Below are 27,257 nucleotides of genomic sequence, written 5' to 3'. Positions count from 1 at the left end.
TTGAAAGAATGTAAACATTTACTGAAAACATTATTAGTGCTGTGTGCACAGTGAGGGCAGTGTGCAATACATACAAAATACAATACAATTATATACAGAACGTACAATTTTCCATTACGATGGCATCTCTCACACTCCCCTCCTCAACCATTCACACAAAGCCTTGTACTCCTTTCACTGAATACAAGGCTTTCTGTCACTGGGTAAGAGGAGAGGAGGGGCAGGTACACAAAGGGATCTCCTCTAACCCATTCACTGAATTCCTTGTGTTCAGTGAAAAGAATACAAGGATTTTTGTGAATGGCTGAGAAGAGAGGAAGAGCAATTGTACACAAGCCAAAAATGTAAATCTGAGCTACAAAAGCCCATACCCACCCTCCATATGTGTTTGGCAAAGGATTGCACATCATTTCTCTAGACCATTCTCAATAAAGTACCTTTTTCTCCTTGGCTAGGAGAGAAAAAAACGTGGAGTTTACTAGTCTAAAACTGGGCTTAAACTTTGTAGATTTCTTTCTTTCAGCCTCCAGACTAATCAAATCTAATAGATTCCCTCTATCCACATTAAACAGTGTAGATGGTTGAATCTCCCACTGTAAAATTACCTGCAAGCACTGCTTGGCCTACATATTTCCTCCCGACTCCTTCAATTTTTCAATCAAAGTATGTCAGGTGGGGTGGTGCCGACAGGACTTCTCACTGATAGCATTTCGACTAGTTCTTTAGCAAGCAAACAAAATTTGCTCAGTAACTGTTGTTAGAAAATTAATTAATTTTTGGGGTTCTGGTAATTTTTCCCCTGCAAGAACAGCACCTTTATACGTGTTTTGCAATGTCCACTGAAGGCCTGTGGAGCCATTTTGCAAACGTGAATGTTCATTGACGGCAGAGATTCTTAAACCTAAACTTCAGGCAAATAAAAGACACAATTACTGAAGCTCTTTAGACAAATCCTTACCTTTGTTTAACAGATCTTTAAATGTTTTTGTTTTAAGTGCAAGCAGTGGAAGTATCTGAATTTACCTCTCTATACTGCCGCGTTGTCCTGCACCCTGTGCTCTGCTGCTGCCCTGTCCTGCACTTTCTGACCTCCTGCGGTGTTGTTCCGCACACTGGAATGGTGCAGCAGCATAGAGTGTGTGGAACAGTGGTGCAGCATAATAATTTATCTGCATACTTTACACATAGAAATCCAAAGTAGCATCCTGTTCCACTTGATCAAAATACCTAAGGTCCTTAGCAGAGCATGCCTATTTAGATATATTGATCTTGTTGTGTCTCTCTGGCTACATAAAATTGCCTACATGGTTTCATTGTTTGCATTATTGTAAAATTAATAGTGCATAGACACATAAAAATAGGTGAATGCAGCTAATGTTTACATTGATTACTCAATACTTGTTTCTACTGGACTTTTTTACAGAACAAAGCACTGTCTGGAGCTGTGATTTTGTGGGTAGTTACCACAGAAACAAGGCCCTTAGCTGTTGCTTTTCTGAAGATGGTTCTCTTTTTGCTGTTGGCTTTGAAGAAGTTATTACTATATGGGAGACTAGCACGTGGGACTTACAGCATACCTTCTGTCAGCCACCTGGAAAAATAAGGTAGGAAGCTCAAAATGCATACAGCAATCATAAAAAAATAAAGTACTGCATTTATATTTATTGTATTGATCTGGTCCCTGATCAGCTTTATGGGCAGCCGGTGGAATTGCCGGCTGCACTCTCGGGTTCCCCGGTGGGACAGGAGAGCCTGAGAAGGCCGTGGAAGGCGGGGGGGGGGGGGGGGGGGGCGACGACGTCGTCCTCTCTCGCCGTTTGTCAAAACAACCTATTATCCGCTAGGATTACTTTTACAAGCTAGCTGACTGCTGGCTGAAAATGATCAATACTAGGAGGATGTCACACTACAGTGAAACCCTAGGCCTTCTTCCACTATCTTGGCGCTATGAAAATATCAGGTTTCATAAACTATAGAACTTCCAGAATTGCAATAATTGCGATTTACGCTACAGAAAAATTTTTTAGCTGCCGCTTAAAATGTAAATGCATAACAACACCAATAAAATTGTAATAAAAATGGTACAAAATTGCAAGAAAAGGACCCTAAAAAGGGGGAACCCTTGTACCCCCCAGTACAGTGGGACTTTGCAGGCGAGCAAAAAATATTTTTATAAAAATATATTGTTTATTGAAAAATGCTTAAAAAAAGCATAAAAACATGATAGAAATCTATACACAAATCTATACAAAATATTGTGCAAAGTGCAGAAATTTTTTTTTACACATAATGTGTTTTTTACAACTCCAATTATGAACACATATTTCTCCATAAGCCTGACATGTTTCAGGACAATGTCCCTTCTTCAGAGGCATTTTTAGAAGAGAGACATATAGATGTATTCTGAAAAACAGGTAAAATAAGTTTGAACATAGGAACATTGTTCAGGGCAAAATCAACATAATGGCATCTGAGAGTGTCCAATATACATACCAATATCCAGTTTTTTAGGAAGGGTTGTATAAAGGTGTATGGAAAACAAATTTTTTCTTAGAAAGGTAAGATAAATTTCAACCGCCAATTGTCCACCAATGAAATGATGGCCTCCGTTCAGGCTAGAAGAAACCCACACAAAGGCCCCAAACAAGAGAGAACGAGCCCCACCACATCCACGACACAGGAGGTGATGAGACTCGCACACTATAGGCAGAGAGCATCCCCTGCCTACTTCCTGGTCGTAGAACACACAGGTCACTTCCGGTCGCCGTAAGGTCACTCACTAACGCGTTTCGTCATCACGCCTTCCTCTAAGGACTCCCTTTAGAGGAAGGCGTGATGACGAAACGTGTCAGAGCGTGACCTTACCGCGACCGGAAGTGACCTGTGCGTTCCACGATCAGGAAGAGACAAACCAGGAAGTAAGAGGTGGACACTGCCTGCCTATAGTGTGCGAGTCTCATCACCTCCTGTGTCGTGTGGAATGCTCGTTTATGCCTAGATAGTCTCTTATATAGTTTGACTGATGGCGTTTTATGGAATATGCCAATTTGGAAATGAAATAAATCATGAGAGAAAAACAGAATTACACTATATAAGCCTTTTTTCTGTCCGAGTACTGGTGGAGACCCCAGGATAAGCTGTGATACCCTCCATGACCTTGAGGATAGCCGTGGCTAACATATCAATGCCCATTGTGTTCATCTCTCTGGTGAGTGTGACGCACGGATTCTGCTGTGAGGTGCACTTTTATCTTTCGCAGTAGGATCACTAGCTGTGTGTCTTCTGGGACTTCTCGCTATCTGAAAACTGTATTTCCTCGTGTGCTACTAACACATGAAAGCTGATCATAATTTATTATGACAGTAGCGCTGCTGTAAATGATTATAGGCACTTGAGCTGGACTTTTGTACCATTTTTTGTTTACAATTTTATTAATACTAGGATGATGCCTGAAAGAATTGTACCTGAGCCTTGCCATGAAAGAATTGTACGTGACTCTGGCCAAGATGTGCCGGGGGGTGAATGGGGCTCTGCTAAACTTTACCATCCCAAGCAAAGCTTTATTATGTGACTTGCTTGATTTTAATTTATAGTGATTTATTTCTCAAACTCTTGAAAATGCAAGATGCTTGGTGGTTCTCGTTTCGGAGCTTTAGTTACTGGATGGAGCATGCAGCAAGTGATGTCAGAGGGAAGTTGGAATTAACCAGATTTAGAATGAGATTATCCATGACAGTTTTGATGTTTCTCTCATGACAGGTGTCCTTTACGTAGCTGCCAAGCACATGCAAAGATAGTTGCTAATTATGACCTCCAGACTTACAATTGGTTTAAATGGATTGTATGGTTTATTCATGTTGTGTTCACTACGTAATTAAATACCCGACTACTGTGATCTGTAGGATATACATCTTAAAATGGAAAACATTGTAATTATTATTGCATCAGAGAGTAATTTTCCTGCCCAGACAACTGATATGTATAAAAATAAGATTCCACCGTGCATAGCAAGCACATTTTATTCATGGGTTTACCAGTTGTGTTTGTTTTAAGGAAATATAGTTGCCAGTAAGTAAGCTATATTTTTTCATAATAGCCACAGAAAGTGGTGTTGAGATAAATTTAGAGTTTGGTAACACTCTGCCTCTTTTGCCACATACTAATGTTTTAGGAGTCTACTAGTGTTACATTTTGTCTCATTGATGACATTACTAAAAAAAAAAAAAATCAAGTGGACTGTGCCAAAAAAAAATAGTTCCTAGTGTTACTTACAATACCGTAACAATTTCATCTAAGGACTGGTAAGCTGCAATAAATTAAATTTTGGTTCTTGTGTTTAGTACACATTACTTCGAACGGAGAGCCTAGTCCTATCCACTCTGTTATTTGCAACACAGCCAGGGGTTTCTGGATTGGGTCCCTCAACCTTGGCTTATCTATAAATTAAATTATTTCCAGTGCATATAATGCATGCAGAACAGTCATCCACTGTTGGTGATACTCAGGCTTATTGCTGGAGTTTGACACCAATACTTAGGTTCCTGTGGGTGTGAAATAATACGTTTTAACGACTCCAATTTATTTTCAAATTCAAGGTCTGTTTGTCTCAGAGTTATGGCTATATAATGTATGGTCTTATGTTAGTGTATCTAGGCTAGAGATGGGAAGACCTGGGGGGAAAAAAAATGAAAAGGGGGGGGGGCTTTTTTTTCAGGGTTTTGTTTGTTGTTTTTTCTTGGGGAGGTGGAATATGTTCCTTTGCAAAGATAAATCATTTATCTATGACATGGTATTAAAACTGTATAACATGAAGACCTTGATGAAAGCTTTGTGAGACTTTATGCAAAGTCTTAAATTATTGCAATTTCTCAGCTGAAGGCAAGCAAATCCTGGAATACTGTTCAGGTAGCAATGTAGTGCTCAAACAAGAGAAATATGCATTTCTGCCACTAGGAAGGACTGCAGGGGGGAAGGCTTCAATTTAGTTTGTTTGTGGACTCTATCTTGTGCCAATTGGGTGATTGTTGGGATACAGTAGATGTTCGTTTCTGTCCTCCCAGGCCTTAAAGCGGGGTTCCACTCAAATTTTTAACTTAATCTTCAGTTAATTGCATAGATGTTCAAATGCCGCATAAATAAATTTTTATCGCTGTAATTACCTTTATATTGTACTTTTATTGTGGCAATTCCTGTCTTTCCTCCCATGGGAGTAGGAGTGTTTATTGCCTTTCCTCGGCGCCGCACTGTCTCCTGGGAGCTTAGTGTCAGGCTTCCCAAGATTCAGTGCGGAAACAATGATCATGCGTGTGAACAAGCTGTGAATGAACAGCATTCACCGCATGCAGGATATCAATGCTTGTGGGCTTCACATGCCCACAAGCAAGATGGAAACAGCCAGCATCACATTTTTTAAGTTATTCTTCAGTACGAAAACAGACAGAGGTGGAAATATTACACCCAAACTGTGAGTATTATTTTGGGATTAGCAAAGTGTCTCAATTACCTTAAAAAAAAAAAAAAGATTGGTCGCCGGACTCCTGCTTTAATGGACAGGTAAGAAGGTAAATTTGTCTGACAAATTTAGTTTATAAACTTTAAATGATTCCTATTAATGTTCTCCACCGTCACAACATAAGGTGTACCTAAAGTCTGGTCAGTAAACTGTTTTTTTTTCCTTCTCTCAGTAAAATGGTGAGACCAACTTCTAGAGTTTGGAAACATATTTCCACAGTGCAGTTTCTGCTGAGAGCAAAGCTGCAATTTGCAAATATTGTGAGAAGAATTATTATTTTCAAAATGCTACAAGGATGACAAAACACATCCTGGCATGCCAGAGGTGCACTAAAGACATTTAAAACTATTTTATGGAATGAAATGACAAGGACCAGAATGAAAGTGCGTGTAGATTTTTCCTCCAGAGTTCTCATTCCAGAAACACTTTCTGCTGCTTCATCACAAAGTGTTTCTTCACCAGCAGCATCTTCAAGTTACAGTGGGGAAAAAAAGTATTTAGCCAGCCACCAATTGTGTAAGTTCTCCCACTTAAAAAGATGAGAGGCCTGTAATTGTCATCATAGGTATACCTCAACTATGAGAGACAAAATGTGGAAACAAATCCAGACAATCGCATTGTCTGATTTTTGAAAGAATTTCTTTGCAAATTATGGTGGAAAATAAGTATTTGGTCAAGATCAAAAGTTCATCTCAATACTTTGTTATATATCCTTTGTTGGCAGTGACAGAGGTCAAACGTTTTCTGTAAGTCTTCACAAGGTTGTCACACACTGTTGCTGGTATGTTGGCCCATTCCTCCATGCAGATCTCCTCTAGAGCAGTGATGTTTTGGGGCTGTCTCTGGACAACATGGACTTTCAACTCCCTCCAAAGGTTTTCTATGGGGTTGAGATCTGGAGACTGGCTAGGCCACTCCAGGACCTTGAAATGCTTCTTACGAAGCCACTCCTTTGTTGCCCGGGCGGTGTGTTTTGGATCATTGTCATGCTGAAAGACCCAGCCACGTTTCATCTTCAATGCTCTTGCTGATGGGAAGAGGTTTGCACTCAAAATCTCATGATACATGGCCCCATTCATTCTTTCATGTACACGGATCAGTCGCCCTGTTCCCTTTGCAGAGAAACAGCCCCAAAGCATGATGTTGCCACCCCCATGCTTCACAGTAGGTATGGTTTTCTTTGGTTGCAACTCAGCATTCTCTCTCCTCCAAACAAGACGAGTTGTGTTTCTACTACCAGTTCTACTTTGGTTTCATCTGACCATATGACATTCTCCCAATCCTCTTCTGGATCATCCAAATGCTCTCTAGCAAACTTCAGACGGGCCTGGACATGTACTGGCTTAAGCAGGATCTGAGTCCCTGGCAGCGTAGTGTGTTACTGATGGTAGCCTTTGTTACGTTGGTCCCAGCTCTCTGCAGGTCATTCACTAGGTCCCGCCGTGTGGTTCTGGGATTTTTGCTCACCGTTCTCGTGATCATTTTGACCCCACAGGGTGAGATCTTGCTTGGAGCCCCAGATCGAGGGAGATTATCAGTGGTCTTGTATGTCTTCCATTTTCTAATTATTGCTCCCACAGTTGATTTCTTCACACCAAGCTGCTTGCCTATTGCAGATTCAGTCTTCCCAGCCTGGTGAAGGTCTACAATTTTGTTTCTGGTGCCCTTCAACAGCTCTTTGGTCTTCACCATAGTGGAGTTTGGAGTGTGACTGTTTGAGGTTGTGGATAGGTGTCTTTTATACTGATAACAAGTTCAAACAGGTGCCATTAATACAGGTAATGAGTGGAGGACAGAGGAGCCTCTTAAAGAAGAAGATACAGGTCTGTGAGAGCCAGAAATCTTGCTTGTTTGTAGGTGACCAAATACTTATTTTCCACCATAATTTGCAAATAAATTCTTTCAAAAATCAGACAATGTGATTGTCTGGATTTGTTTCCACATTTTGTCTCTTATAGTTGAGGTATACCTATGATGACAATTACAGGCCTCTCTCATCTTTTTAAGTGGGAGAACTTGCACAATTGGTGGCTGACTAAATACTTTTTTGCCCCACTGTAGGAAGTGTTACAAACCACTGCCTCCCCAAAAATACACAATATCTTCATTTATAGAGAAAATTACACATGGAAATCAAAATGAATTAAATTTTTAAAACTTTCAATTTTTTCCAGGGAAAAAAAAAAAGGGAAAAGCATTTGTTTTTTTTCTTTTTGTTTTTTTTTCTTTTTCTCATGGCTTTAAAATTTCCAGAAATTTTACATCTCTTATCTAGGCAGTTAACAGAGTTGGGAGGCTGAATCCTCTTAAAATATTTATTGTTGTCAGTGTCGCCATTGGCGATATCTACCAATCCCATTTGTACTGGTGACTTTTGTAACCAACAAAGAAGGGGTTATGAAATCCAATATTTTAGAGATGTCCCTAGAACAAGAGTTCAGGGGAAATATTTCAGTGTTTACCGAGAATGTTTGTGAAAGTCACACTCTCCACTTAGTGAGGTAAGTGGTCAAACCCTGCTGTAACTGACCGCTTTGGTCATCAATAATGATTCGGGATCAACCAGTGTGGTTCCTGAGCAAGTAATCCATGTGTCAGGTGTGGTTATGTGTATGCATGCAGTTTTACATTTTTCCACTTGTTTTATTAAAAAGATTATGCCAAGTTGTTTTGTTTAGTGTCTATTTAAAGGGTTCTTGCGGTAGAAGCCAAGGAAACTTAGACCTCTGTAGTGTATCAATGCTTTACTAAACAGAAAAGCTGCACAAAACACAATTCATAGTTACAAAATATGACTACAGCATGCACAAGTCAATTATCATTTCTAGCAAAATAAGTATGTACAATATGTATGCAATAAGTAAACGAAACAGTTCCTCAACTTACAGATGGAATCAAGATGTAATGTCCTTCATGGTTCTTTTCTTAGAGTCCAACTCAAAACTTCTGCTTCCTCCAAAGTCTCCAGCAACATGTTCTGACCCTTTGAATTCCAAACCAACTCTGTTGTTCTTCTCTCCCATGCCTGTTTTAAAAGTCCTAGGCTCCTCCCCCCAACTTCCGCTTACATCATATCCTGTCCCCTGTGTGGTGTATAATTTAGTTAATATGTAAAGTTTTAAAAAAGGGCAATTTATTCCTAAATATCTCTATGCAGTGGTAAATATAAATAACCAACTCTATGGTTAGGGAGCAAAATATCTAATCCACTCTGAGTATAACAGACAGAAGAGATATACTGTATATACTATTAGAGGGTGAATCTGGTAAATATCATCAGACTCAGATCAAATTTTTTTTATTTAAAAAAACAAACAATGTCTTCCTTCAAAAAAAATGTCATTTTAAGAACGTTCATTATATTTTCTAATCGTTAGTGGGATCAAATGGATGTTCGTTTTCAACCACAGTTATGGGAAAATTTGGAAATAATAGAAAACTTCTTGGTCAAAGGAATTTTCAGTGTTTGTGGTTTTCGTTCAGAAATTACATTCATTTTAAAAACAGAACGTTAAAAACAAGTAAAAATTTCAAACAACATTCTTTCATTCAGCGAATGTACAAAGATTTTTCGTCTGAATATACTCGCCTGAAAATTGATCCGTGTGGCCAGCATAAGGCTCGATACACACCTATGCAGTTTGCTTTTGATCTGTTTCTGCAGTGCTGTTTGCTGTGCGTTTTTGAATTTTTTTTTGGCCAGCCTGTTGTTGGGCAGATTAAAAAACACAAATTGTTGCAAAAACGCATTACATGCTTTTCTGCAGCTTCTCCATTGAAGTATATTGAACCAAAAAAGCACCGCTTCTGGTAAAAAAAAAGTCTGACCCTTTCCAAATACGCAGCGGCTGAAAAAAAGTATAGATGTGAACATGTCCCATAGGAAACCATGTAAATGAACTGTAGTGCGTTTCTGCAAAAAGCACCAAAAAACACATAGGTGTGAACCAGGTCTAAGACGTTTAGTAACATAATGGAGTTTAAAAAACTAAAATTACCCCTTTATAGTACAAAAAAAGCAGATAATCACTACTGTAAGGGGTTAATTTTTTTCACTGTAGAACTGTGAAAGTAATATTTACAGTAGCGATTATTTGCTCTTTTTGTACTATAAAGGGCTCATTTTAGTTTTTTTTTTTTTAACCCCATTATGTTACTGGCTGATTAATCGATTATGAAAATAGTAATTAATTTCATAATCGATTAGTTGTTGATTAATCGATTAGTTGTTTCAGCCCTAGTATTAACACACGAGTGTATCCTGAGGTCGCGTTGTGGCCATTGAATGGAACCACAGAGCACAATGTGGGACCAGGCATCTGACACACCTCAAAAGTTGTCCGATACCAAGGACTCTTCGGTAAGGACTCCCGCTTGCTATAGAGGTTTTATAACCCTTCTTTTATTTGCTATTTGTTTTTTCAATAAACAATTACTCTTTAAATTCTGCTTAAATCTTTAACTACTTCTCTGTTCTGCGCAGGAGTGTATGTTTTGGAAGATTTAATTGTTCCAAATATCTTGTTGCCTCAACTGACAGTGGATTCATAAATTGCTGGGACCTGCTCACATGTTCATGTAAGTCTTTACCTGCACCAATGGACAATACACTCTGAACGCTTAAAGAACACCATGACCAGATATGACAATAAATAGGTAATTCTGCACTTGTGTGCTTAGTTCTGCTTTCCACTCCCCATCTGACTCTCTTCTCTGGTTCGTATTTATAACCAAAGTGGGATTTGCCATGCAAGCACACAATGACTTTTGTATTTTGATGTGCAGTTTCTCAGATGGCACATAGTCAGGTTGTTTAAGTGTGTTACGTGTATAAAAAGCCTAATTTTTTTTAACAGTTATTAGCTGCAGCCCAAGAACTTCCAAAGGTGGCAGTCATTGTTAAGTATACACTGTTAGTATTTCTTTTGTATTCTGTTTTTGGACAGCTTGTGACCCCCCCCCCCACCCCTTTTGTAATTTTATGCTGAAGATGACAGCAGCTTTTTTTTTTTCTGGTATTGGGAGCCAGTATACTGAGTTTGTTCATCATGTCTGTAGTGATGGAATAACATTACCTTGCTTGTGGAACGTTCCTTAAATAACTTTGCAGACTAATCAAAAATGAATCCATCTATGATGTGTTTGCGTATTCAGAATATTCTTGGCATTAAAAATATGGTTTATTTTGGACATGTTAATGTACAAGGTAGGCCATCATGATGACTAGCCAAGAAATGTAGGTGTCTTATTTTGTTTCAAACCTTCAGTGTTGCCACAGCTGTGTTATTGGCTCCACATCACTGGAAAATTACATAAAATTGCTGCTTCTGGTATTTTGTGAAGACAGTACATGATTTTTTTATAGCATAATCTTTGGTTTTTAAATCAGCTTTTGCAAAACTCTGTGGAATGTTTTACCTGTGTCAGCATATCTTAAGGTGTTGTGCTTGTTCAGTGCAATCCTGGATATACATTGGCGATAACTAGACAATGTTTTTCTAACCTATTAACTAAGCCAATTCCTGGTTTGTCACATATACAGGTTATCTTGTTTTAAAAAAATATATATATATATTTTTTTTTTTTTTACGGTTGACAACAGTCCCAGTTTTCAATGCTTGAGATTTCTTATTTGAGATGTTCTAAATTTTGAATATTAGGCAACTTAAAGGATCGGCCAGGTATTTTAGATGATACAGGGGGCCAAATGACACAGCACAAGCACTGTGCTGTTATTCATGCTTTAAAGCGTTTGTCACCCTAAAATATATATATATATATATATATATATATATATATATATATATATATATATATATATATATATATATATATATGATTCTTTTCCCTTAAAGTCCATATATGTGATAAATCCATAAAGAAAACATTTCTATTTAAGAAATTCCAACAGTTTTCAGAAGTAAATCTTCCAAGAGAACTTCTCTGCCAGCAAGCGAAGTGAAATGACCCTCCACCACACTAACGTGTTCTGATTAATGCACCTATATAGTATCAGAATACAGGCATCCTAATTCCTTCAGAATACAGGCATCCTAATTCCTTCCTTGTGTTGTGCATCTAACTTCCAGGTCCTGGCTGACGTAATCGTGTCACTCTCGTTGGGCCAAGCCAGGACATGGAAGTTAGATGCGTTAGGGTGCCTGTATTATGATACTATATATTGCTCGTTTATTATGATGGCCTTGTGAGTATGTTTTAATCTTTACATTAAAGGGGTTGTTAACCCACAGTTAGCAATTCACACTATCTTCTCGGTTTATTAATGTAATCTGCCCCTGTGTCTGTGCCTTATAAAAAAAAAAATACAGCTATATACCTGTTTTCAGAGCACCACTCGGCATTCATATGACCAGCTGGCTCTCTTGGCCTGACAGCTGTAGCGGGTGGGGCAGAAGATCCCCTGCTGACGTCAGTCAAGAGGGGAGAAGGAGAGAGCTGCAAGGTCACTTGAGCGCTGCGCTCTGAAAACTGGTATATAGCTGCATTTTTTATTTTTATTTTTTATAAGGCACAGACATAGGGGCAGATTACATTAATAAACCAAGAGGATGGTGTGAATTGCGAACTGTAATTTTAGCAGCAGGAGGGAGGGGGCGAGCATAGACACGGAGCTGACAGGGAGGGGTAGAGGACAGAGATGGACAGGAGACACAGCAGATGACGGAGGCACGTAAACTGACCGCGGTGTCGGTGCTCAGCAACCATGATAAACCGTGGTCAGTTTACAAAGGGGAGGGCAGAATCGGGCATGATCAGCCAGGTAGTTAAGGTGTTACATTGGGCCAAATGACATGGCACAAGCACTGTGCTGTTCATACTTTGAAGGAAAGGGTTCCTTTTTTTTTTTTTGGGTAACAAACGCTTTAAATTGATTTTAACCAAATACTACACCATGAGAGCCTTTTTAATTTTCTTTTAACCTGGATGGATTCTTTTTGAGTGTGTATAGAGAGCTGTTGGCCGGTGGTCTAATGATTCCCTACCACTTGGAATATATACAAAGTATATACAAAGCATGTTTGGCCATCCAATCTTTATGGATTTATCACATATATGGACTTTAAGTATATGATTTTTCACGTGGCTTTTCACTTCTGTGGAGTGTTTTTTTCCTCTTATATGGACTTATTTTCTTCATAATATTTTTCATGTTTTTTTTCACTTCGATTTAGTAGCAAATGTTTTCATTTAAATTGCTCACATATCTATCTCTGAGCGCTACATTTTTTTTTTAATGTATTATTGATGACTGTCTATTTTTAAGTTGTTAATGGAAACTTCAGAAAAGTGAAGGTTTGATCATAAATTAAACTTGCTGACTTCTGCCAAATTTTGTCCACCTCTGTGTATGCTGATTTCCAAATATCGGTTTTGCAGTGGCATGGAGGGCTCAGATTGATGCTACAGTTCTACAGCCGGATGTACTCTCAGAAAATATTGCTGCTTTCTCCTTTGCTTCTGGAGGCTCAAACTGTAAGTGGTCATCTTGTTTTATGAAATGTGAAGTTTTAAAGAAAAATGCCTTTACTGTCCTGTTCATGCCTTTCTGTTCCTTAGGAGACTAAGGGACATGAATTTTGTTCATAATAAATTTCAAATGAAGTACTCTGAAATATGTTAACAGTAATGAAATAAATATGTATATAATTTATACTAAGTAGAACTATAGGCAAAACTTTATTTTTTTTTCTTTTTTCGTTTTGGATAGTGTAAGGGAGGGTGGTAACCCCTGCTGATTTATTTTTTGCCATCTGTGCCTCATTAGAGAGATTTCACTTCACTTCCTGTCCCATAGCCAAAACTGGAAGTGAGTGGAAATCCCTGCAAATTAAGGAATCTCTTGGGGATCCTCAGGCCATGAGAACTAGTGTCCCCATTAGAAGATTTCCCCTCCCCTATTACTTTTCCGGGGACAACCCAAAATGTTCTTTTTACTTTCAATGCTAAGAGTAATTAGGATAAATAGAGAGGGTGAATCTCCATAACAGAAGCACAATGAGCAATAAAAACTGATAGGTGTTCTAATTCCTCTCCACTCTAGCCAAAAAAAAAAAAAGTGTTACCTTTTAGTCATACTATAAGGGTTGTTTGGAGTGGCAACCTGCAAGATTTCACACAGATAGATATTTTTTTTTTAAATCAAGAAGAATTTTATTGAAAGAACAAGAAATGAGAAACCGCACAGTATGGAAGCTCATATACATATTGGGCATAAGTCTTCAACCTTTGGTATGTATGTAGCACCAAATTACATAATTTTGTAAATAATGGGTAACCGCGCTTAGGTAAGGCTAGGCTGCTGCCTCCCCTGGGGGCTCTGCTAGTGAAGCACCAAACAAAAAAATATATATACTATATACTGTATGTATGTGTGTTTGTGTGTGTGTGTATGTGTGTATGTATATGTATGTGTATATATATATATATATATATATATATATATATATATATATATATATATATATAAATGTGTGTGTAATATCCCTTTAAATTTCGTAGCTGGGGGGTGTTTATAGTATGCCTGTAAAGGGGCGCATGTTTCCCGTGTTTAGAACAGTCTGACAGCAAAATGACATTTCAAAGGAAAAAAGTCATTTAAAACTACTCGCGGCTATTGCATTGCCGGTCCGACAATACACATAAAAGTTCATTGATAAAAACGGCATGGGAATTCCCCACAGGGGAACCCCGAACCAAAAGTAAAAAAAAAAAAAAAATGACGTGGGGGTCCCCCTAAATTCCATACCAGGCCCTTCAGGTCTGGTATGGATTTTAAGGGGAACCCCGAGCCAAAATTTAAAAAAAAAACGGCGTTGGGTCCCCCCAAAAATCCATACCAGACCCTTATCTGAGTACGCAACCTGGTAGGCTGCAGGAAAAGAGGGGGGGACGAGAGAGCGCCCCCACCCCTTGAACCGTACCAGGCCACATGCCCTCAACATTAGCAGGGTGCTTTGGGGTAGCCCCCCAAAACACCTTGTCCCCATGTTGATGAGGACAAGGGCCTCATCCCCACAACCCTGGCCGGTAGTTGTGGGGGTCTGTGGGCGGGGGGCTTATCGGAATCTGGAAGCCCCCTTTAACAAGGGGACCCCCAGATCCCGCCCCCCCGTGTGAAATGCCTACCATTTCACTAAAAAACTGTCAAAAATGTTAAAAATGACAAGAGACAGTTTTTGACAATTCCTTTATTTAAATGCTTCTTCTTTCTTCTATCTTCCTTCATCTTCTTCTTCTGGTTCTTCTGGCTCTTCTGGTTCTTCCTCCGGCGTTCTCGTCCAGCATCTCCTCCGCGGCGTCTTCTATCTTCTCCTCGGGCCGCTCCGCACCCATGGCATGGGGGGAGGCTCCCGCTCTTCTCTTCATATTATTGCCACCCGGTGACCCCGCCCCCCTCTGATGCACGGGACATGACGGGGCTTCCCTGTGGCATTCCCCGTGACGTCACAGGGAAGTCCCGTCAAGTCACCGTGTGTCAGAGAGGGGCGGGGTCACCGGGTGGCCTCGCCCCCCGTTATTTAAGAACCGTCAGAAGAGGGGACGCGTCACACAGCGGGAGCCTCCCTCCATGCCAGCATGGGTGCGGAGCGGCCCGGAGAAGAAAATGAAGGAGAAGAAGATGAAGAGAAGAGCGGGAGCCTCCCCCCATGCCATGGGTGCGGAGCAGCCCGAGGAGAAGAAGATAATAGACGCAGCGGAGGAGATGCTGGACGAGAACGCCGGAGGAAGAACCAGAAGATGAAGGAAGAAAGAAGAAGCATTTAAATAAAGGAATTGTCAAAAACTGTCTTGTCATTTTTAACATTTTTGACAGTTTTTTAGTGAAATGGTAGGCATTTCACACAGGGGGGGGGGGGGCGGGATCTGGGGGTCCCCTTGTTAAAGGGGGCTTCCAGATTCCGATAAGCCCCCCACCCGCAGACCCCCACAACCACCGGCCAGGGTTGTGGGGATGAGGCCCTTGTCCTCATCAACATGGGGACAAGGTGTTTTGGGGGGCTACCCCAAAGCACCCTCCCAATGTTGAGGGCATGTGGCCTGGTACGGTTCAGGAGGGGGGGGCGCTCTCTTGTCCCCCCCTCTTTTCCTGCGGCCTGCCAGGTTGCATGCTCGGATAAGGGTCTGGTAGGGATCCTTGGGGGGACCCCACGCCGTTTCTTTTAAAATTTTGGCGCGGGGTTCCCCTTAAAATCCATACCAGACCTGAAGGGTCTGGTATGGAATTTAGGGGGACCCCCACGTCATTTTTTTTTTTAAATATTGGCCGGGGTTCCCCTTAATATCTATACCAGACCTGAAGGGCCTGATATGGAATTTAGGGGGGCCCCCACGTCATTTTTTTTTTTTTTTTTTTAACTTTGGTTCGGAGTTCCCCTGTGTCGAATTCCCATGCCGTTTTTAATCAATGAACTTTTATGTGTATTGTCAGACCGGCAATGCAATAGCCGCGAGTAGTTTTAAATGACTTTTTTTCCTTTGAAATGTCATTTTGCTGTCAGACTGTTGTAAACACGGGAAACATGCGCCCCTTTACAGGCATACTATAGACACCCCCCAGCTTCGAAATTTAAAGGGATATTACACTTTTATTGCTTGACTTTAAGCATTATTAAAATCACTGCTCCTGAAAAAACGGCCGTTTTTAAAACTTTTTTTTTACATTGATCCATGTCCCATGGGGCAGGACCCAGGTCCCCAAACACTTTTTATGACAATAACTTGCATATAAGCCCTTAAAATTAGCACTTTTGATTTCTCCCATAGACTTTTAAAGGGTGTTCCGCGGCATTCGAATTTGCCGCGAACACCCCAAATTGTTCGCTGTTCGGCGAACAGCCAATGTTTGAGTTGAACATGAGTTTGACTCGAAGCTCATATAGATATATAGATATAGATATCTATATATATATATCTATATCTATATATATCTATAGATATAGATATATATATATTATGCAGGGGTGGGTGGTGCTGCCTGTCACCTGGAAAGTACCCTCCAGTGATAACAAAACACGTGCAAGTGCTAATTGAACCAGTGAAATGTGTACTGGAGTAGGTGGCACTGCCTATCATCTGGAGAATGACCTCCAGTGATGAAAAACCACTAACCACGTAAAGCTGCTGGTTAGACCCAAGTGTGTTGTGCACTAAGTAGATTATTAAGGTCACCTTGCTAAACTATCACACCAAGTGTAAACTACAATAGCTACCCCTGTATGGAATTGCTTAGTGGGTCCCTATATGTGCATCCAGAAAGGTGACTGTATAAAAAATGAATCCAACATCAAAACACGTATTGGAATACTCCTATATGTAGGGTATCCTAGATCTCTCCCCGTGTATCCAAAAGTGCATAGGGAGTTAAATATATGTGTAAATCAACTGAAATATCATGTGAGTTTGTCAAAGAGGTAAAGTCTCATGTGCAAAATAATCACAAATACTGGCATAAAAGTCCAATCTGTGGTGCTAATTATATGTGAAGCAATCCAAAGTGACTTGTGCAGAAATAGGTCAAATCCTATGCAAACAGCGTGAAGTGACGTTCGTGCTCCCCTTCAGTCCCCCACTCACCGAATCCTCATACCCCTGCAGGGGTAGATCGCATAAAGTGGGGATATGTCTTGAACTGTCCTCCTCCTTGGTGTATCAGTCCCTGGGATGTCTGGACCTTATGTTCCTGCTGGGGTGAGCAGCGATGAGCGTGACGGCAAGCTCCTGGATGGTCGCCTTCTCCGTGGCACCTCAAGACCGTGGGGTATCCTCGTGTGTATGGAAGAGACGGGCATTCATAGTGTAATTCCGTAAACGTTTCCAAATTTATTAAAATTAAGTAAAAGTACGATACAGCAAAGCCAGTTGCTAAATTCTCGTTGAGGTAACAGTACAGAGAAATCCTAATCAGCGCACGTTCCCCTGGTCTAAACGCCGCAAACTGAAAGTGACGTGGGTACGTACTAGGCTCTGCTGTACACGTTTCGTCATAGGAGGTCGCTGAGCTGGTGCCATCTTGGTACACCTCACATCATTTATAGCAGGTGGAAATGTGCAGGATCCGCCCCCCAACCCCACACTCCCAAACCCCCAACCCCCCCCCGGAATTAGTTGGCGAGCCAGTATAATGTGAAACCCTTGTAGCCAAACACATCCTAAGGGGAATACAACACTATCCATCCACCTCAATTAGGTGGATGGTTCTCCATACAGGATCCTATAGATTACTAGCTCATGTCCCTGGTGACCAAATTAGGTACCACTTCCTGCACATCCACTTTATGTTGTACAAACCAGATATTACCTGGTAAAATTAAAACAGAGTCCTAGCTATATATTAATCAGAGGGAATAATAACTTGAGAGTAATAGAGGAGTTATATGTAACATTACATGTAAAAAAATAGAAAGACTATAGCTTAAAGTATTAACATTTTTTTTTTTTTTTCAAAGAACCTCTATCCCTTTTATAACCTAAAGTTATTTGTGGGTGAGGCATGGTATAGAAACCACATAGGACATATTTGTTATTATGGTGGTATAAATTCCATCAGGTCCAGTTGAATATGGTCTGGGTCTGGTGAGGTGGGTATTGTTTAACCGGTTCAATACAGGGCATTTTCACCCCCTTCCTTCCCAGACCAATTTTTAGTTTTCAGCGCTGTCGCACTTTAAACGACAATTGCGCGGTCGTGCGACGTTGTACCCAAACAAAATTGACCTTTTTTCCCCACAAATAGAGCTTTCTTTTGGTGGTATTTGATCACATCTGCGGTTTTTATTTTTTGCGCTATAAACAAAAGAAGAGCGACAATTTTGAAAAAAACACAATATTTTTTTACTTTTTGCTATAATAAATATCCCAATTTTTTTTTTTTTTTTTTTTTCCTCAGTTTCGGCCGATACGTATTCTTCTACATATTTTTGGTAAAAAAAATCGCAATAAATGTATATTGATTGGTTTGCGCAAAAGTTATAGCGTCTACAAAATACGAGATAGATTTATGAAATTTTTTTTAAAAAATAATTTTTTTTTCTTTTTTTTTACTAGTAATAGCGGCGATCGCGATTTTTTTTTTTTTCGTGACTGCGACATTATGGCGGACACATCGGACACTTTTGACACATTTTTGTGACCATTCACATTTATACAGTGATCCGTGCTATAAAATTGCATTGATTACTGTATAAATGTGACAGGCAGTGAAGGGGTTAACCACTAGGGGGACACAAGGAGTTAAATATGTTTCCTAGGGAATGATTCTAACTGTAGGGGGCGGGGACGTACAAGGGCAGGAGACGGATCAGTGTTCCTCTGTACTGGGAACACAGATTGGTCTCCTCTCAACTGACAGGACGTGGATCTGTGTGTTTACACACGCAGATCCACGGACCGGCCCGGTTAACGGGCAATCGCGGGTGCCCGGTGGACATCGCGGCCGCCGGGCACCCGCGCCGGGTCCCGAGCAACGCGGCGGGCGCACGCGCACCCCCTAGACGGCTGGGAAGCCCAGGCCGTCATATGACGTCCACCCAGGATGGGTGATCCCATCTGTGGACGTCATATTACAGTATGCGGGTAGTGAAGTGGTTAAATACTATAAGTTGGAGACTAGGTTAATGATATTGTTGAAGAAATCGCTAGAAAAAAAGCACATAAGATGAAGCAAAAAAAGGATCAGTTAAGGGTTAGGGGGATAACTTCAATATTGGTTGTTCTAAACTCCCGTTGGATGGGTCAGTAGTTGGATATGAAGCAGTTGAGGTCGATATCCAGATTCAGGCCCCCAGGTGCCAAAGCCCCCAGCCTGTATATCCACCTTGTTTCATTCTGTGAGACCTGGCTCTTTTTGTTACCCCCCCCCCCCCAGCGATCCTTAATCTGGTCTATTCCATAAAAGATCAGGCCAGTGGAGTCTCTATGGTGTACCTCTTTGAAATGTCTGGAAAGGTTGTTTCGGGAATCCTTTTCTTATATTATTGATGTGCTCTCTAATTCTCACAAATAGAGGTCGGGTGGTTCTCCCTACGTATTGGAGGCGACAAGGGTACTTGTACACATAATTAATTCTCTTATTTGGTATTGCCTATTGTTGACCCTGAAAAACCCTTTCATTCCTGAAAAAGTTTGACAGTTTTGGGGGGATCAATAACATTATGGACTAGATAGCACTCTATCTTCTTTCAAGACGGGCCAATATTTTTTGATGATACATTCAGTTGATTGGTATTGTGTATTAAAACTAGTAATAAAGGCCACATCTGTATAGGTCTCAATTTTCTTCTCTTTCTTTGTCAATAATCTTTATTTCAGTTTTTAGATGAACCAAGTTATTTTTTTGATAACCTTTTTCTTCATACTTTTTAATCAGGGTATCAGCTTGTGCATCGAAATCTTCCAGAGTACGGCAGTTCCTTCTTTATCTTAACATTTGCCCCTTGGGGATGTTCCCTTCCATTTAGGGTGGTGGTAGCTGGATGTGGCTATATACCCATTCCGATCTGTTGACTTAAAGAATGTTTTCGTGTACAATTCGTTCCCATTCTTAAAGACCTGTAAGTCCAAATAGTCAATCTGCTGATTGTCATTTCCCAGTAAGGGCTATCCCATATTCATTGTGGTTTATTTCTTTAAGGAATTTTTCAAAGGATTCCACTGTGCCTTCCCATAGAATTATTAGATCTATATATCTCCAATATAGCTTAATCTGGGGTATTCTCTTCTCATAGATGTACTTTCCCTCCCATATATTCATGAAAAGCTTGGCTACACTGGGGGCATAACGTGTCCCCATAGCCACACCTTTAGTTTGGACAAAGTAGCTTTTCTTATACCAGAAATAATTGCTTTCCATAGCTGATTGGAGGGGAGCACGATCGTCACAGCTTTCCATAGCTGATTGGAGGGGAGCACGATCGTCACTTCACACTGTTTGCACATGATTTGACCTATGAATGATTTCTGCACAAGTCACTTTGGATTGCTACAGATATAATTAGCACCACAGACTGGACTTTTATACCAATATTTGTGATTATTTTGCACATGAGACTTTACCTCTTCGACAAACTCACATGACATTTCAGTTGCTTTATTTACACACATTTTTTTTTAACTCTCTATGCACTTTTGGATACACGGGTAGAGATCTAGGATACCCTACGCATAGGAGTATTCCGATGCATGTTTTTTGGTATGTGAAGTTTTGATGTTGGATTCATTTTTTATACAGTCACCTTTCTGGATGCACATATAGGGACCCACTAAGCAATTCCACACAGGGGTAGCTATTGTAGTTTACACCTTGTGTGATAATTTAGCAAGGTGACCTTAATAATCTTAGTGCAAAACACACTTGGATCTAACCAGCAGCTTCACGTGGTTAGTGGTTTTTCATCACTGGAGGTCATTCTCCAGATGATAGGCAGCACCACCTACTCCAGTGCACATATTAGTGCTTGATTTCAGTACACATTACACTGTGGTTCAATTAGTACTTGCACTTTCATGTGGTTAGTCATCATTGGAGGTTACTCTTCATGTGACAGGCAGTGCCACTCATCTTTGCATATATATGTTTTTTACTAAATTGCATAAACTCATTACTTCCGCATACTATTTGGATCAAACAAAAAAATAATCAAACCGTAGATTTCTGTGAATGATGGAGATCCTGGGTGGAATACACATTCCAGTGACTATCATATCCCCTCTACAATAGTAGACAGTACATAATTAGATCAGCCAGAGCTAGACCAGGAACATCCAGCCAAGGCGCCCAAATTTTGTTGAATTTTTTTCAGTTTTTTTTTTTTTTTTTTTCATCGCTGCAGTGTGAACCGAGCCTTACGTTTATAATCAAGAAGGCCTTGTCAGCTTTTAGAGTTTTTCTTACTGTATGTATGCCAAAACTTTTTTTTTTTTTTTATAATATAAAGTAGGGAAGGGTTAAAATCTGGGCAAAACACTGTCCCACCGGATAGATTTCCCTTCCCTTTATATCCTGGATATGTAACAGAGCAGTAACTGAGAGGAAGTCCCTCTAAACTGTACAACATTTCCATCTTAAAGTTTTCATTGTATTAGTGGTTCCATATCTCTCTCACCTATTGGTCTGATGACAACTCAAAATATTCTTCATGGTCACAGGACAGATGTAGGGGGTGCATATCCCCAGTGGGAAGATAAAAAAAAAAAATGTAAATAAATTAAAAAATTACAAAACCTTGTGACTACAGGACCCACATGTATGTACCATTTAGAAGTTTTCTCAAGCTCTCAGGAACGCCTAAATACTGGATCAATTTTTAGCAGTGGCAAGAGCTGGCCTACCACTTTTTGTCTTTCATTGGGCCAATAATTTCTATTCCCTATAGTAATTGTTCAATACATAACTGGGAAAGGGGCAGCTTTTGACACTGCTAGGAAATGTTGGTTTTTGCATATTGTTCTCATTACTTTGAGCTGCTGGAGAAGAAGGGAAATGTAAAAGTAAATCACATAAATATGTAAATATAAAAGCATGCGTTTCTGCATGTTGGTCCTTTTTCCAGAGAGTTTAATTTACTGACATTAAGCAGTGATTTGTGGGCGATGACCCTGTTGCCAACCAAAAGTGAAGGTGAATGTAAAAACAAAATCTTTAAATTGAATAGTTTGCAATAAGTTATAAAATATGATTTCTGTGGGTATTGTAATACTAATTTACTTTGACAAATTTATTGTTTCAGTGTTCATATTCAGTCCTACGGATCCTATGCCCCTATATGTCCATGAGAATGTCTGCAAAGACCATGTTCAGTCTTCTGTGTTTGTGCCAAGGATTGTGCCCGCATCTGTATCTTTGGTAAAGCACAGCTGGCTTGTCAGATCTCAGCTTTATTTCCTCACAGAATCTCAGGTAATGAAGTAGCTGATTATTTATGTATAGTGCTGGGCAAATCACACAAATCTGAGAATCATTTGTTTTCTCTCAAGACCTCGTTTACGCAGGTGACTGTAAAAACATGCGTTTGAGCCACAGTTTTACCTTACTCACAGCCACTCACCTAAAAGATGACACACAGCTGGAGAGGATTGTACACATGCTGTGGCTAGCTTAAAGCGGGGGTCCACCCACACCGCCAAAAAAAAAAAAAAAAATATTAAAAGCCAGCAGCTACAAATACTGCAGCTGCTGACTTTTAATACATGGCCACTTACCTGTCCCAGGGTCCAGAGATGTCGGCAGGCGACGCTGAGAACCCGCTCGGTTCTCGGCACCTGCCGCTGCCATCCTAGGTGAGGGAATCAGGAAGTGAAGCGTTGCGGCTTCACTTCCCGGTTCCCTACTGCGCATGCGCGAGTCGCGCTGCGCGTCCCAAGTGGTCCCTGCTCTCTCCTGGCAGCTGTGTGTTTCCCAGGAGACAGCGCGGTGGGGACGGGAAGAGGCGTAGACTCCCATGGGAGTCTATGCCGGAAGTGGGTGCAAATACCTGTCTTAGACAGGTATCTGCACCCCCCTCCCCCCTGAAAGGTGCCAAATGTGACACCGGAGGGGGGGGAGGGTTCCGAAAAGCGGAAGTTCCATTTTTGTGTGGAACTCCGCTTTAAAGCAGCTTTTTGACAGGCTTCACCGCATGTCAGGCTTGCAATAATTATCTAAACAATCTCAATGGGACCTCACCGCAACCGCAATCTAAACGCTCAACTCACAGTAATCCCTTTGAAAATCCCTATTCTGCAAATAAACAGGCAAAATAGAAAAAGACAAGCATTCAGAAGGCAGCAGTATTGCCTCCTGAACTCCTACAAGGTGCTGCTTTACTGCCTTCTGAGACACGATCCAACACAGATCGCTTTTCAGAGTGATGGTCATAACTGCTGCACATGAAAATCTACACTTGGTGTTTATAGATGTTTTACCCTTAACAAAACAAAAACTTTTTCTACTTGCTAGCAAGAAAGGGGTTTTCTGTAGTTAAAGTAATAAAAAGAGAAAGCGTTGTGCTTTTCAGGAGCACATTGCAACAAGACTGCTAGTGTTTTATATAGGTGGTTAATGAAATAAGTAAACAGCAATGTTTATTTTGGACTGCAGGTTGTTGAGATGTCCTGCTGGGGATAGCTTCTTTCTGTGGTTAAATTTGTGTCGAGAGAGGTTTCTAATGTTTATGATCTGAATGAATGCTGGAATGCATTCAAATCAGTGTTCTCATTCCTAAATATATATCAGTGGAAAAACCACCTGCCTGAGGTCATTTCATTGCCAGGTCCAGCTTCCCATTTTTCACTTCAGGTGGCCAGACCAGTTTTGTCATTTCTAGCTTTTTTGCTATTATCGGCAGCTTTGAAAATAAGTAAAATACCGTCCAAACCATATACTTTGTGAAAGCACAGGGACTGTAGAATTAAGGTGGTGCTACTGATTTTATCATACACGAGTAAAACAGACATTACAAAACTCTTACTAAATATAAGAGACCGTATTAATGTTGATAATATAATATTATTTTACAAGATTTATATAGCACCAGCAGTTTGCGCAGCACTTTACAACATGATGAGAAATTTGAGAAAAGATGAAAATTGAAGAAACGCAAAAGGACTTAGTATATGTATAGCCAAAAAATTTTTTCCTTTACATACACTTTAAGCTAAAACCTTGAGACTGGCTTTACATCTATGTCTTATACTAATTCACAATCTGCAGTGATTCTCAGTGCCTTTCATTTCAATGACAACCAAACAAGCCTCACCAGTTGTCTCAAAACGTATGCATTTCAGTGCAACAATGCACAGATGGGAGCTACAGTGCTCAGCATTAATGAGTACACCCCAACAAATTTGTCACAAAGCCTTTACTTTCCTTTCAGTATCAACATTTTCTATGGGACACTATACTACAAAATACTCCCACAAATGCGGGCCATTGATTGCAACCAAGATTTGTTATTTTGCACACACAAAAAAAAAAAAGTATTTTTCCTAACTACCGTATATACTCGAGTATAAGTTGAGATTTTTCAGCCCTTTTTTTTTAGGCTAAAAGTGCCCCCCTCGACTTATAACCGAGTCACCGCTGTCTGCCTACATGATCAGCGTGTCATGCAGACAGACGGCGGCCAGCGTGTGATATTACCATTCGGCGGCCATTCCACTGTTCAAAAGCTGCGCCTCCTCCTCGTATGTGATAGACAGAAAACTCTATTTCCCAGCAGTCAGTGAACAGCCTATCATGGAAATTCTCTCATCCTTGTCTGTGGTATGAGGATGAGAGAATGTCCGTGATAGGCTGACTGCTGGGAAATGGCTTGTTCTGCCTATCACAGATGAGGAGGAGACGCGGCTTTTGAACAGTAGAATGGTCGCCGAATGGTAGTATCACACGCTGATCGGTGCAGAGCAGCACACGGAGGCATGCACACATACACAGGGACACATGCACAGGACACAGGTAGGATGCACACATACACAGGGACACATGCACAGGACACAGGTAGGATGCACACATACACAGGGACACATGCACAGGACACAGGTAGGATGCACACATACACAGGGACACATGCGCAGGACACAGGTAGGATGCACACATACACAGGGACACATGCACAGGACACAGGTAGGATGCACACATACACAGGGACACATGCACAGGACACAGGTAGGATGCACACATACACAGGGACACATGCACAGGACACAGGTAGGATCCACACATGCACAGGACACAGGTAGGATGCACACATACACAGGGACACATGCACAGGACACAGGTAGGATGCACACATACACAGGGACACATGCACAGGACACAGGGAGGCATGCAGCTGCAGATGGGCATTGTTGACCCTCTTTTCCACTTAAAGTAGCTGCTGCATTTCTCACCCTCGTCTTATACTCGGGTCAATAAGTTTTTCCCAGTTTTTTGTGGTAAATTACGGGCCTCGACCTAATACTCGGATCGACCTATACTCGAGTATATACGGTAATTCATTCAAGACCATGTTGCAAAAATGAATACACCCCAATGAAAGTCTTAGGAGCAAAGCTAAATTTTAGACAACAAAATCCTACATAACAAGAATTCAACTACAGTTGCGTCTAATTTATACATTAAACAGGTGTCCAGCAGACAGTTGATTATAAAAGGTTGTTACCTAACAAAGAAAACCCCTTCCCATTTCATGCTGTCAGCAATGGCACAACATTGAAGAGAACAGTCACAAGGCCTGAGAAAGAAAATAATTTCTTTACACAAGAAAGGTGAAGGATAGAAGATGATCAGCAAAGCTTTACTTATCATTCGACTTCGAAATTAACGACTTCCCGCCCAAGGTACGTAACAGGACGTCCATGACTTTGAGTGGGGATATCTGAATGATGCCTGCAGCTACAGGCATCATCCAGATATCGTCTTTTTCAGCCAGCGATTCCCTACGCCATAAGAGTGATCATAGCGGCTGTTCTACCGTTTGATCGTTCTTATGGGCGGTGAGAGGGGACGTCCCCTCCCCCCGCTCTCTGTTGCTTCTACTGACTCACCATTTCCATCTGTGAGTCTGAGAACAGATCTGCTGGCCCCGGATGTTTACCATAGAGATTTCCGGCGGACCAGATGGTCGCTGGAGTCTCTATGATCGTTTAGAGGCCGGGCACGATGTTATGACGTTACGCCCGGCCTCTGCATTCAAACAAATGGCACCACCTCAGCCGAGGGAAGCCGAGATAGTTTATTTTTTGATTTCAGGCTTCCCAGCCTAGTGGTGAGATGTGGTGTTTTATTGACCCCATATCTCACTGTAAAGAGGACAGATCATGCCATATTCCTATCATAAGGGATGTTTACATTCCTTGTAATAGCAATAAAAGTGATCAAATAATTTTTTTTTTAAAGTGTCAAACTAAGAAAAGAAAAGTAAAATTAACAATAAAAAAAAAAAATTAAAGCGCCCCTGTCCCCATGTGCTCGCACGCAGAAGCGAACGCATACGTAAGTCCCGCCCACATACGAAAACAGTGTTCAAACCACAAATGTGCGGTATCGCCGCGACCGTTAGAGCGAGAGCAATCATTCTAGCCCTAGACCTCCCCTGAAGATTTTGTAATCTAAGTTATATTATTAAACTTTCATGTAATGAGAGAAACTAATGTTCTATAAAACTCAGGTTTGTCAAAATTTTGGCAGTTGTTCTTGTGTTCATTGAGATATTGATCAAAATCTTACTTTTCAAAAGGGGTGTACTCATTTATGCTGAGCACTGTATCTGTGTGTTGTGGTGCACTGCATTGCAAAAAAAGGTTTGTATGGGCCATCTCCCCACTGCCACTTCTGCTTACAAGAGCAATCGGAAACTTCAATCCGTTCCTCCTGCTTTCCCACAGTAACTTCACCTCCAGCCATCTGACCCTCACCTGCTGCCAACTGTCTGGGTTTCATGAATATTACCCTAAGCATCTCTGGATTGTTGGGGAATTCCTTTTCTTCCCATCTTTTGGAGGATCTTTATGATGGACGCCAGCCTGTTGGTCCTGGGGGCCCTATTAGTGCAGGGGACTTAGCAAAATCGTGTTTCCTCCTTTCATACCTCAGTAGCACAGCCATGTCTCTGAAGCAGAAATCTGTTTCGGAAATGGCCAGGCAGTGAGCCATCAGACATGTAAGGGGCCATATGCCTGTCTGGGAGAGCGACATACCTAGTTTTTATCCAATCTTAACAGACTCTGAAGTTTGGATTCTCGAAAGATA

At 40.8% G+C, this 27,257-nt stretch overlaps 1 protein-coding gene across 4 annotated transcripts in view; it reads left to right on the top strand.

Moving 5' to 3' along the window:
• The window catches only part of WDR75 (WD repeat domain 75), a 168,135-nt gene that overhangs the window by 110,475 nt on the left and 30,403 nt on the right, over positions 1 to 27,257 (top strand). For all 4 annotated transcript variants that reach the window (XM_073633163.1, XM_073633165.1, XM_073633164.1 and 1 more), the window contains exons 14-17: positions 1,424 to 1,604; positions 9,996 to 10,090; positions 12,911 to 13,006; positions 22,258 to 22,427. In XM_073633163.1, the coding sequence (XP_073489264.1) occupies positions 1,424 to 1,604; positions 9,996 to 10,090; positions 12,911 to 13,006; positions 22,258 to 22,427 (542 nt within the window). The remainder of the gene's footprint in view (positions 1 to 1,423; positions 1,605 to 9,995; positions 10,091 to 12,910; positions 13,007 to 22,257; positions 22,428 to 27,257) is intronic.

Source organism: Aquarana catesbeiana, linkage group LG06, assembly GCF_042186555.1.
Source record: "Aquarana catesbeiana isolate 2022-GZ linkage group LG06, ASM4218655v1, whole genome shotgun sequence".
NCBI classification, from domain to species: domain Eukaryota; kingdom Metazoa; phylum Chordata; class Amphibia; order Anura; family Ranidae; genus Aquarana; species Aquarana catesbeiana.
This window is presented reverse-complemented; position numbering and strand designations above follow the sequence as displayed.